The sequence below is a fragment of the Octopus sinensis genome, linkage group LG10 (assembly GCF_006345805.1).
Source record: "Octopus sinensis linkage group LG10, ASM634580v1, whole genome shotgun sequence".
Taxonomy (NCBI): Eukaryota; Metazoa; Mollusca; class Cephalopoda; order Octopoda; family Octopodidae; genus Octopus; species Octopus sinensis.
In genome coordinates, this window is record NC_043006.1 from 57558472 (window position 1) to 57572485 (window position 14014).

General features: G+C 38.8%; 1 protein-coding gene across 1 annotated transcript in view; it reads left to right on the plus strand.

Moving 5' to 3' along the window:
* Window positions 1-14014, plus strand: part of LOC115216228 (atrial natriuretic peptide receptor 1-like) — a 78828-nt gene that overhangs the window by 43639 nt on the left and 21175 nt on the right. The window contains exons 14-18 of the mRNA XM_036506956.1: window positions 457-606; window positions 1758-1935; window positions 3039-3179; window positions 5827-6019; window positions 11250-11439. Of these exons, the coding sequence (XP_036362849.1) occupies window positions 457-606; window positions 1758-1935; window positions 3039-3179; window positions 5827-6019; window positions 11250-11439 (852 nt within the window). The remainder of the gene's footprint in view (window positions 1-456; window positions 607-1757; window positions 1936-3038; window positions 3180-5826; window positions 6020-11249; window positions 11440-14014) is intronic.

Sequence of the window (14014 nt, forward strand, 5' to 3'; positions counted from 1 at the left end):
AACACATGGCCATGATGCTCCCCCACTACTTCTGCTCGTGATCAGAGATGCACATATCGTCAGCCACTAAGGGACATGCTCAACTGGTTAAGGCCAAACAACTGACAAGCAAATCTGTGGTATTGAGCAGATTTGCTGTAGCCCATCTTTTATACCAATTATTATTATATATTATTATTATTATTATTATTATTATTATTATATTATTATTATTATTATTATTATTATTATTATTATTATTATTATCCAGTGAAGAGTTGTATCTGTAAGGCAAAATTAAGTTAAGTGCTTTTCTTCTCTGAGTTAAAATCCCAATGGCGTCAATTAAGTTTCAACTCGTCTTCAGGTCGATAAGATAAGCATTAGTCATACATAAGAGGATTCGATTATTTATACCAACCATCTACTACACATTATTTTGTATGAACTGATAATATTATATTTGTTGTATTTCAGCATTGTTGTGGACTGCTCCAGAGATACTCCGCATGCACGAACCTCCGTCCCGTGGTACACAAGAAGGAGACGTCTATAGCTTTGGCATAATCTTACATGAGATCGCATTCCGCCACGGACCATTTCCTGTCGAGAGGATGATTCCAAAAGGTATGGAACTCAGTGATGTTTAATCCAGCCTTTAGGATAATGTCCAATGAAATTTCAGATTTTTCTGTTCGTAGTTTTGGTTCAAATACCAGTGCTTACGGCAAACTAAACATCAAAATTTGATTAGATTAACGACAAGGCTTACAGCAAACATTTAAAGATTGGTTAGATTAATGAAATTGTTTACAAGGAAAGATATATTCTTTTCTACTCTAGGTACAAGGCCCAACACTTTTGGGGAGGGGCCAGTCGATTAGATCGACCCAAGTACGCAACTGGTACTTAATTTATCGACCCCGAAAGGATGAAAGGCAAAGACAACCTCGGCGGAATTTGAACTCAGAACGTAAAGACAGACGAAATATCGCTAAGCATTTCACGTGCTAACATTTCTTATTTCTTTACTGCTCACAAGGGGCTACACACAGAGGGGACAAACAAGGACAGACAAACGGATTAAGTCGATTATATCGACCCCAGTGCGTAACTGGTACTTTATTTATCGACCCTGAAAGGATGAAGGACAAAGTCGGCCTCGGCGGAATTTGAACTCAGAACGTAGCGGCAGACGAAACACCGCTAAGCATTTCGTCCAGCGCGCTAACGTTTCTGCCAGCTCGCCGCCTCCAGGAAAGGAAATATTGACTCATAGTCCTTAATATTGTTTCAAACATAGACATAAGGATAACAATTTTGAGGGGAGGAGGTCAGTCGACCTCAGTACTTGACTGATACTTAATTTTATGAACAATGAACAAAGTTGATCATGGCAGGATTTGAACTCAGAATGTAAATAGCTGGTATAAACTCTGCAAAGCATTTTCCCGGATCTGCATTGATTCTGTTAATCCTGTTTTTATTGTTAATGCTGATGTGAATCCGAAAGATGAAAAACTAGCAGAATCGCTAGCACACCGAGTAAGGTGCTTATCGGCATTTTGTCTGTCTTTATGTTCTGAGTTCAAATTCCGCCGTGGTTTTTTTTTTTTTTTTTTTGCCTTTCATCCTTTCGGAATTGGTAAAATAAGTACAAGTTGAACGTTGGAGTCGATGTAATCACTTACCCCATCCACGCCGAATTGCTGACCTTGTGCCAAAATTTGAAATCAATATTAATGCTGTTTTTTTTTTTTTGTGTTGGTTATATTTAGATATTGTTGGTCGAGTACGCAATGGTGAATCAGTACCATTTCGGCCACTACGGTTCCGTGATACTGATGTTGAACCTTCAATAACGAATCTAATGGAGATGTGTTGGGCTGAGAACCCCAATCAAAGGCCTGATTTCAATGGCATTAAGACATACCTGAGGAACCACAACAAGGACACGTAAGATGATTTAAATCTAACCCCAATACAGGAGCAGCGTAACTCTCTCTCTCTCTCTCTCTCTCTCTCTCTTTCTTTCTTTCTCCCTCACTCTCAGTCTCGCTCTTTCCCTCTCTCTTTTTCACCCTCTCTGTCCTCCTGTAATTGTTACATCAGAGGGCCAGCTACTTAAGAAACATATGTAGCTTAGAATTTACTCGATTTGGTTATATATATTTATGTGTGTGTGTATTTGGATATATATATATATATATATATATATGTATGTATGTGTGTGTGTGTGTATGTATGTATGTATAAATATATATATATTATATATATAATATATATATATATATATATATATATATATATATATAACGATAAAACGTCGCCCTTTTCAAGCATGGCCAGGATCATGGGCCTGGTTTCCCGGTTTCTGTGGCGCATGTGTTCCCCCCAGCTGGACGGGACGCCAGTCTCTCGCAGCGTTACTCAAGAAACAAGAAGAGAGAGCGAGAGAAAGTTGTGGCGAAAGAGTACAACAGGGGTCACCACCACCCCCTGCCGGAGCCTCGTGGATCTTTTAGGTGTTTTCGCTCAATAAACACACACAGCGCCCGGTCTGGGAATCGAAACCGCAATCCTCCGCACGCGAGTCCGCTGCCCAAACCACTGGGCCATTGCACATCCACACACACACACACACACACCACACACACACACACACACACACACACACACACATATATATATATATATAATATATATATATATGTATCAATATATCAATAATAATAAAGGGTAAAATTAATTAATTAATTAGTATTTAATAATTTTACCAAAGCAGTGTATATATCATCAGAACCCCAGTTTTCTGGAATTTCCACTCGCCCAGTTTCCTTATTTTGTTCGTTCATGCAGAGGTCAACATACAGATGTCCAAGCTAAACATCAACCAAATCAATATCGTCACCTGGGAAGCACTTCTAGGGAAATTGAAGCACTGTGCTATGTCCATTTCTCTTAATAAAACCTTTAAAAGTTCGTTTCACTTTTTTTTATAACTATTCTTACTCTTTCGTTCCAAATTATTATTATTATTATTATTTCTGAACTTTCAGAGTCGGAAATATTATGGATATTATTTTAAAGAGGATGGAAAGATACGCCATCAACTTAGAAGATTTGGTGGAACAAAGAACACAAGCTTTACTAGAGGAAAAGAAAAAGACAGATCGCCTATTATACCAACTGTTGCCAAGGTGACAGGATTATTACATCGCTGAATTCATGTTGTTGTAGACGCTGTAATTTCTTTCGCTGTCATTGGTGGCGCTGCTTGTTGCAAGTTTTATTTTATTTCGTTTGTTTCATTATTGTTCAAATTATTGTGTCAGGGAACGAAACGACAATTAAGACTAAAAGATCTCTCACACGAGCGTTCATTCCAAACACACGCACATTCGTATATACACATACACACATGTATGTATGTAATTTGTTAAGGTTATTTCTACAGATATGTATGTATGTCATTATTCAGTTTATTTCAAGATTTTTTGTCAATAGAGAAAGAACCGGTTTCTAACCAAGATCCAAGGCTCTTTCATTGGAGTTACAACATCAACAACAGGGTATTTTTGTATGTATGTATGTATGTAGTATGTATGTATGTATGTATGTATGTATGTATTGTAAGTGGCTGAATATTCCACAGAATCAGGCCGAATCTGCGTGACATTAATATTTGAAACAATTGGACTTCCACACCATTTCTTTCGTTTTGAAAATACCACTTTCAATAAGGTTCAACATTATCGAACGTGTCCTTCAGTTTTTAAGACGATATGGTTGATTTTGAAGAAAAAATTTGATTTGACTGTTATTTCGAGCAGATCAAGTAACCAAGTAGCGGTCCGCTCGTTGATTTGTCATGTGTAACAACATCAAAACTGAACTCGCTGGCTATTCGGTGAGAAGTTTGGTTTCCAACCACATAGGTTCGGATTCAGTGTCACCTTGTTCAAGTGTCTTTTACTTTTGCCCCAGACCGACCACAGCGTTCTAAATGAATTTGGTAGACGGAAATTGTGCAGAAACCCGTCGTAAATGTATATATGTGTTTGTGTGTGTATGTATATGTATATGTGTATAAGAATGTATCACAACGGTGAAACATTACGAACGATTGGTCTTTCATTTGGTTATTTAGCACCTCTCACTTATTTCTAAAAACGGCCGGAATACTTCATCATGCTACGATAAAAAAATTACTTTTCTTTTTTTTTACAGAGGTGGAGTTACAACTCTTTTAATAAAAAAGAAAGCTTTGCAAATAAGTATTGCTAATTATGTCAACCAATCAGCCAGGCAGATGTATTTTCTTCATTGCTTAAACAACTTTTTCTTTTCATCTCTGAGCATCATTTTGTCTCGAGTCATTCCTAATCCAGCGGAAATACAGTCAAATACGTCCCAGTTATCAGTCTCATGACCTTAGATCGATTACTACATCAAGAACTATGTTATCCAAGTTTCATACTTTTTAACGATCATATGTGATTTGAGGGAGATTTCGCTGTTATTTCTCAAACGACCTCATAGAAGCTTCTTTGCTGGATAGTGTTTATATGTTTTCACACTGGTAAAAATCCTTTAGTACAATTTTGAAACTAAAAGTCACTTACTAGCGGGCAAAGAGCCCGCAGTTAAATGTAAGAAGCTTTGTTTTCATATTGGTAACGGTTCCTCAGATAAATATGAAGTCTTTTTTCTTTAAACCTTTATCTGCAAAATAAAATTAGACTTCATGGTCGTTAAATACCTATTAAGAAAGAAAAAATAGACTTAATATTTTCCTCAACAGAAGATATATTGGGATATAAAAATGCTTTCCGTAGCTAGAGGTAATTGAATTTTGATGGATATATTTGATTTCCGCATTAAAAGCGTTAAATCGGTAAACATCTCTCACTTACATGTGAAATACCCAGTTTTGCGAGTACTGCATATATATTTACCCATTCTTCATTTTATAATAAAAATAGAAACGTTTTAGATTTTGGTTAATGAAAATTTACACGTTGATTGTTATATTTATTGACAATATTTTACATAGGCGCAGGAGTGGCTGTGTGGTAATTAGCTTGCTTACCAACCACATGGTTCCGGATTCAGTCCCACTGCGTGGCACCTTGGGCAAGTGTCTTCTACTATAGCCTCGGGCCGACCAAAGCCTTGTGAGTGGATTTGGTAGACGGAAACTGAAAGAAGCCCGTCATATATATATGTATGTGTGTATATGTTTGTGTGTTTGTGTTTGTCTTCATAACATCGCTTGACAACCGATGCTGGTGTGTTTACGTCCCCGTAACTTAGCGGTTCGGCAAAAGAGCCCGATAGAATAAGTCCTGGGCTTACAAAGAATAAGTCTTGGGGTCGATTTGCTCGACTAAAGGCGGTGCTCCAGCATGGCCACAGTCACATGACTGAAACAAGTAAAATAGTAAAAGTGTCTTTGGATAAAGAGGGCAGACCAGTGGTTTGCTGCTACCGGAAAGCAAGCTGAGACTTGATCAACGCTGCCTGGGTCAACTGGGTGAGTGGGTCTGATGATGAGGGACTCGAAACTGCATGAGACCCAAGAAACATCACTGACGATACATCTCAGAGCTTCCGCGAGATGCATGTTAAAAACTAAACATATATTTACAGTTCCTAACGGCCACTTTTTGTTTTCACCGTAGAAAAGATTAAATCTTTTCTTAACTGAAGTGTATGATTTATTATGTTTAAAAAATGGATAAATGTATATGCTGCACCCTGTATGCCGTGTCTTCAAATTGCAAAAAGCATCTCGGTTATTATGGAAAATACATCAAGTAAATATTACGAAACTTTCTTTTGCAGGTCAGTGGCCGAAAGGCTGAAAGTCGGCGAAACTGTCTATCCTGAAGTATTCGAATCAGTGACCATATTTTTCTCTGACATCGTTGGTTTCACTACTTTGTCTGCTCTCAGTACACCCATGCAAGTCGTGGACCTATTAAACGAACTCTATACTCTCTTTGATGACGTCATTGCCCAACATGATGTTTATAAGGTACGATTCTTAAATTTTTACTTCTTTTATTCATCTTTTATCGTTTACCTGTCATTAGGCTGCGGCCATGCTTCAGCACCAGTTCGAAAGGTTTTAGTCGAATAAATCGAACCCATACATTTTTTTTTCTCTGATACTTTCCTTTTGGTTCTCTTTTGCCGAACTGATAACTTTACAGGAGATGTAAACAAAGCAACACCGGTTGTCAAGCGTTGATGATGGACAAACATAAACACACACACAAAATTATATACGACGGGCTTCCACACAGTTTCCATCTACCGAAGTAACTCACAAGGAATTGGTCGACCCGAGGCTATAGTGAAAGGTTATTGCCCAAAGTACCACGAAGTGGAACTGTACTCGAAACCAGAAGGTTTCAAAACGAGCTTCTTAACCACACAGCCATGCCTGCGCCTAAGGTTATTATTTTGTTAAAGAAAGCAATATTTGATCAATTATGAAAGAGTGAAATTTGAAAAATATTTGAACACTAATTTTTATTGTTGTATTTTCGGGCATTCAAATTGTCGTGTAAACATATACATACATTGTTACTATCCTTCCAAATCCTGTTGCATTCTACGAGGAATTTTTGGTCCTTCAAAGTCAAAATGGTGTACAAGTAGACCTTCCTTCTTTAGCTGTAAATTTTGATCTGAAAATTCAACTCGCATGCAGGAAAAGCACAGTGACAAGCTGGCAGAATCATTAGGGCGTCGGATAAATTGCTTTGCTGTATTTTCCTCCGGCTCTTTACGTTTTAAAATCAAAATCCGTTGATGTTTTAACTTTGCTTTTCATCCTCTCGAGGTCGATAAAATAATTATTGCTCAAGTACTGGGGCTAATATTATCGATCAGCCACCTCTCCTCAAATTTCAGATCTTGTGTTTATATTTCAAAGAATTCTTATGAAAAGCGGCGCACCGGGATAATCTTTTGCACTCCGGACAAGGCGTTTAAGTGACATTTTCCCGGCTTAACGTACTGAGTTTAAATGCCACCTAGGTTGACTTTGCCTTTCATCATGTTGGTGTCGTTAAAGTAAGTACCAATTGAGTATTGGTACTTACTCAATATGATCGTCTGGCCCTCCTCTTTAAAGTTGTAGGTCTTGTGTCAACATCTGAAACAATTATTTAATCGGGAAGAAGCGACAGTACTTCTGTCTTTCACAGGAACTTCGACATTTGTACGATTGATATGCATACTGTTCATCTTGAAGAAGACTTTTAAGGTTACGCCTGTTGGAAGAAAACAATTAGGGAGGCATGAAGAAATTAAATATATATTTTAGTTCCAAGATATATCTCACGGTTGCTCTAAGATGCATCATCAGTGATGTTCTGGAGTCTCAGCAGGTTTCTAGTCTTTCAGTATTACAGCACTTCACCTAGTTAATCCATCCTGCTCCATCAAGAGCTAGCTTGCCTCTCAGTAACAGCAAATTCTTTTCTACACTTGGCACTAGGTCCCAAATATTTTGTGAGGGGCCAAGTCAATAAGATCGATCCTAGTACACAACAAGTACTTAATTTATCAACCCCGATAGGATGAAAGGCAAAGTCGACCTCGGCAGAATTTCAACTCAGAACGTAAAGACAGACAAAATACCGCTATGCATTTCGCCCGGCGTGCTAACGTTTCTTATCTCTTTACTGCCCACAAGGGGCTACACGCAGAGGGGGCAAACATGGACAGACAAACGGATTAAGTCGATTATACTGACCCTAGTGCGTAACTGGTATATTTAATTGACCCCGAAAGGATGGAAGGCAAAGTCGACCTCGGCGGAATTTGAACTCAGAACGTAACGGCAGACGAAATACCGCTAAGCATTTCACCCGGCGTACTAACGTTTCTGCCAGCTCGCCGCCTTCCAGTAACAGTAAATTATCGGTATGTCCTCTTTAATCCAAAGCCACCCCATATGAATCAAATACATTGATAAATATCTACTTTTACTTGCTTTCGTCATTAGACTGCGGCCATGCTACAAATATTTTTCTTTTTCAATAAGTCGCGTAACTGTTAATATTTCAATATGGGGATGAATTGTTAGAGTCTCTGGGTCCGGAGAGAATGTATGACTGGATTCGTTGCGGCTCTATTAGTTCAAACTCCATCAAGGTCCGGTTTTGTTTTTCATCCCTTCGGGATCGATACACAAAGTACCAGCCAGTAATGGGTTTGATTCTTCTTCTTCTTTCTTCTTCTTCTTCTTCTTCTTCTTCTTCTTCTTTCTTCTTCTTCTTCTTTTTCTTCTTCTTCTTCTTCTTCTTCTTCTTCTCTTCTTCTTCTTCTTCTTTCTCTTTTCTTTTTCTTCTTCTTCTTCTTCTTTTTTTCTTCTTTTTCTTTTTCTTCTTCTTCCTCTTCTTTTTCTCTTCTTCTTCTTTCTTCTCTCTTCTTCTTCTTTTCTTCTTTCTTTTTCTTCTTCTTTTCCTTCTTCTTCTTCTTCTTCTTCTTCTTCTTCTTCTCTTCTTCTTCTTCTTCTTCTTCTTCTTCTTCTTCTTCAACATTAAGACACTTCAAAATGCCCAAAATACGTCTCGTGTGTGTGTGTCACGATGGCGCCAACTCCTTCAACTCTATCATGTGTTGCTGGCTTAAAGCAATATAAAAATAATTACGTTCGTTATTACCATTATAGTTTACTCTCAGCTTTCGTCTAATAAACATTTCTAACGAAAATATGATTCGTTTCTCATATTTTTTTCTACTTGTGACGAGAAACCATAACCCTTGTAGATTGATAAGATTGACATCGTTAAGGTTTCATTAAAACTATTTTCACGTTATTACTTGTAGGAAAGACATGGGGGGAGAATCCAGAATGGCGATGATCTGGAATTGAGAGATTGGGGAATAGTGGTTTAGTGCGGGGAAACGGTGAGTGGTTGAGCGCACCATGGATGTTGTCAGGTAAAGAGACGAGTGGGATGGCGAGTCGTAGGTGGTTCAGTTAATGGAATAAATGAAACGTCAAGATAGTAACATAAGGAGAGGGTCCACCATTATTATCATCATCATCATCATCATCATCATCAGCATCATCTTCATCATCGTCGTGGTCATTGTCATAATCATCATCTTCATCATTGTCATCGCTGTCATCAATCATCGTCGTCGTCGTCGTCGTCGTCATCATCATTCTCATCATTCCCATCATCCTCCTCCTTATCATCATCATCAACATCGTTATCATCAACATTGTCGTCATCATCATCATCATCATCATCATCATCATCATCGTCATCGCCATCATCATCATCACCACCACCACCACCACCACCACCACCACCATCATCATTATCATCATCATCATCATCCCCATCCTCCTCATCATCATCATTATCCATCTCTCCTCCTCTTACCACCCACGCTCAATCTCACCATCCCATCCCTCTACCATGCTCCACACTAACCACCTTAACCAACCAATCCGTCTTATTCAAGACGCCAAGCCTTTGAAAATTCCTTTTCATTTAAGCTCCATCAGTTACACCATCAACTCACATTTATTCCGACAAAACACTAATTGTAACAATCCAAGTATTTTGGGACACTCTGTGATGGTCGCAGGTAGGGACTGTCCCTTTTTCTTCCCTTTGACTAAGCCAATAAATATTATACAGGCAAACCTTAAGTTGTTTCGAGTTACGTCTTTTTTTTTTTTTACTTTACGTAGTCAAACCTCAACTTCAGACAGTTTATCCGACTTTGCGTTGGTCTTAGCATAAAATTTAAGAAAAGCACACAGCTAAAAACCAATACTGGACTGGAAAAATCAAATAAAATACATGCGAAAATGTGTATAAATCTTTATATATATAAGTCAAGTTGTGTGTCTGTCTCCTACGATTTAGATTCCGAACTACTCCCACATTTTGCGGTGCAGTTTAACCAAAACCGGGTATATTATAGTCATGATTCATATCGAGCCCTTCTGGGTATTAGCGCGCGTCTACGATAAGTCTACGATTAAAAAAAAAATTTACCATCATTTTTTCCATTTTAATGCATTTTTCGCTATTATATAAGGGAAATAACTCTCTAAAAATGTCTACGATGAGTCAACGATTTAAAAAAAAATTACCATCATTTGTTTTCCATTTTTAATGCATTTTTTTCCTATTTTTTGGCTATAACTCTCTAAAAATGCTTATATAGTTATTTCCCTTACAAAACCGAGCAACGCCGGGCGATACTGCTAGTCATTTATTAAAACAAATATTAGTTAAAATATTTAAAATGTATTTTTCATGTATGTCTGAATTTTGTTAATAAAGAAATTTCCGTTCTTTCCTCTTCTCTCATTTCCCACCCCACTTCCTATCTATTCTTTCTTCTCTTTCCGCTTCCTCTCTTTTCTCTTCTCTCTCTCTCTCTCATTTTTTTCTTTGTAGTCCTCTCATTTCATCTTTTCTTTTTTTATTCTTTCCTCTTTTCTCCCCACCCACTTCGCAATGTCTTTCCCTCTCACAGTGTCTCCCTTCTCGCTGGCTCCTTTTCCCTTTCTTCCCATTCTTTCTTTTCTCTACTCTTCCTCTCCCTCTTCTGCTTCCTTCTTTATTTCATTTTGCTCTCCTCCCACTTCTTCTCTTCTATATGTTATCCCTTTACCTTTATTTTTAACATCCCTCTTTTGTTTTCTTCCTCTTTACTCCTCTCTCTGCTATCACTGTTACATTTCTTTTCTTCACATTTTTCTCTCTCGTGCTTTATCCACCTCTCATCCACTCTTTTGTAACTCTTCTCCCGCTCTCATACTCTTTCCTACTTCCTTCTTCTCTTTTGCTGTCTCCTCCCCTCTCCCTGCCTTCTCTTTTGCTATCTCTTCCCCTTTCGATGTCCCCTTCCCTCTTGATGTCTTCCCGCCTCTAACTGTCTTCTCTTTTGCGATCTCCTCCCCTCTTGCTGTTTCCTCATCTCTCGTTGTCTTCTCTCCTCGCTGTCTCCTCCCCCCTCACTGCCTTCTCCCCACGTTATCTTCTCCTCTCGTTGTCTTCTCCCATCGCTGTCTCCTCCCCTCGCTGTCTCCTTCCCTCGCTGTCTCATCCCCTCTCGCAGTCTCCACCCCTCTCGCCATCTCCTGCTCTTCCAATGTTCTCTCTCTTTCTCTCGTTCTCTCCTCCCCCTCACTCTTTCATCTCTATTATTTCGCATCTTCAATTCTATTTGATTTAACACTGTTTTAGTTACCGTGTATTCATGTGTTCAAAATTCAGGTAGAAACTATTGGCGATGCATACATGGTAGCAAGTGGCCTTCCTCACCGCAATGGAGATTTACACGCAGGCCAGATTGCAGACATGTCATTAAATATTGTCAGTTCCATCTTAACATTCCGAATCCACCACATGCCAGACAGGCAGCTGCAAGTACGCATAGGAATACACACAGGACCTGTGTGTGCAGGTAAACTTTCATTTTTTTATGCCTTAGCCAGAAGAGAAAAACTAGCACTTAATATGAATTATGTAGGGCATCCGAAACCGATGAAAGGAAGTAGAGAAAAGAGCCCTAATATTTATAACAGAGTCGCTTCTGCTAAAGGTTCATAATGGTAAGGTTTGTAGTGCAGTAGAATTGCACAGCGTGGTACACTAGCGTAACTAAAGGGGGTGGAAAGGGCGGTCCGCTCCGGGCGGCACTTTTATGAGGGCGCCGTCACTTTTGGGTCTGTTGTGGGCTATAAGCCTGTATAGGCTGTAATGAGATCAAGTCGGGACACGGACAGTACTCACTGTTAATTGCAACAATCGATATTGTCACTGTGCAATATGTATTTTTTGTGGGTGGCAAACTGAAGGGTCGCCCTGGGCGGTACTCACTCTACCTACACCACTGCCGTGGTACAATGTACTTGCGATAATACAGCTGTATACAGTTGTACAGTTGTAGAAGTACATAGGATAATCCAGATATATATTGTAGCAGAAGTGCTTGTTATGATTGAGCTTGTACAGTATGGCTGTGGTAGAAGCTATATGTTGCAATAATCCCAAAGTTTACTATGACAGAAGATACCTTTTATGACACAACTGTACATTGTGGTAGAAGTATCTGTTATAATTGAAACGTATACTATGGTAGAGATATAACAGAATTGTACCTTATGATAGAACGGATCTCTTATAATACTAACTGTTCTCTGTGGTACAATATACGAGTTATAACAGAACTAAACATCGTGGTACAGCATATCTATAGTAGTATATTTTTATATAAGAAATATGAAGCGAAAAGTCTATTCTTATGACATACGGTATCCATTAAATTTGTTCTGTTAAAACAATTGTTACTGTTCAATATTGGGGTCCTGTTCAAATTCCGCCGAGGTCGACTTAGTCTTTCATTTTTCGGGATTGATAAAATAGGAACCAGTTGAGCAATGGGGTCGATATAATCGACTTATCCGCCCACCCCACCAGAAATTTCTGGCTATGTATCAAAATTTAAAATCAATATTGGGGACCTGTTCATGACGGAGAGCTGGCAGAATCATTGGTAAAATGCTGCAAAGTATTTCTTCCGTCTCAACGTTGTGAGTTCAAATTGCCTTTCATTCTTTCGGGATTGATAAAATAAGTACCAGTTGAGCACTAGAATCGGTGTAAACGACTTATCTACTCCTCGAAATTACTGGTCTTGTACCAAAATTTGAATGACCATAGGATTGCACCTAGAAAGTTACTCTCCGAGGTACAAGTCCGGGCAAGGTTGTTTATGGAAGGCCAGCAGTCGCCCATGCATATCAGCCTCCCCTCTCCACACCACTGATGTTATCCAAGGGGAAGGCAAAGGTCGATACAGCTTGGCACCAGTGATGTCGCAACTCATTTCTACAGCTGAGTTAACTGGAACAACGTGAAATAAAGTGTCTTGCTCAAGAACACAACACGCAGCCCGGTCCGTGAATCGAACTCACAACCTCACGATCGTAAGCTCGATGCTCTAACCACTGAGCTATGCGCCTTCACTGAAACCAGTATCAGATTCCTATTAAGGAATGGTTGTCATTATTGCAGTATTAGGATTCTTTAAAATATACTCGCTACTTTCACAATATTAGGGTCCTATTAGGCTATAGTTGGCAGTATAAGTTATCCCACTGTATAACAAAATTTTAATTTTTTTTTTGACTTTGGCCAGTATGTGTTATTTGTTACTTGTTCCTAACTAGAAATCAAAGGAAATGACCACTATTCTCTTCATACTTAGCTTTTGTGATTTGGATAGCGATGTTTTGAAATTGACCTATTTTCCATTACATTTCAGACAGATTCAGCGCTGAGTTGCTGAAGCAGAAATATTATAGCAAATATTCTGCTCAATACCAGAGATTTGCTTGTCATTTGCTTGACCGTAATCACTTGAGCATGTCCCTTAGTGGCTGACAATATGTGCATCTCTGATCATGAGCCATATGTGCATCTCTGATCAGGAATAGTGGGGGAGCATCATAGGTATGTGTTGAGAGGGATTCTTTCAGGGTTAAATAAACGTAACAAAAAAAGATATTAGCCATTTTACATACTTTCTTAGAGTAAACAAATGGAAAATAACAGTTGCTACCTAAGGGCAAATATCGTATTACGCATGATCCTTTTGGGGTCATTGTAATCAACTTTCCCCTGTGCCAAAACTTGAAACCAATATTAGAGTCCTATTAATTACAGGATCCACTGTCACGATATTAAGGTCTTGTTAGGATATGGGTTCCACTGGCATAGTGTTAGGGTTCCTGCTACTGTCACTACTGTGAAGTCAAGGTAGAGATATAGAATGGGTAACGATAGAAGAATGATATGCAACTAACTCCTACTCACGGAGGCCGTTGTAGTAGTCGTTGTAGTAGCAGTAGAAGAAGAATAGTGAGGAGACGGCACGTGTGTAGGATAAAGATTTGTGTTTGTTGGTAAGTCGTTGCAATCAGCCATTTCCCTCTTGGATGCGGTTTAAGACGTTTTCTACGTAGCAAAAGCAACGT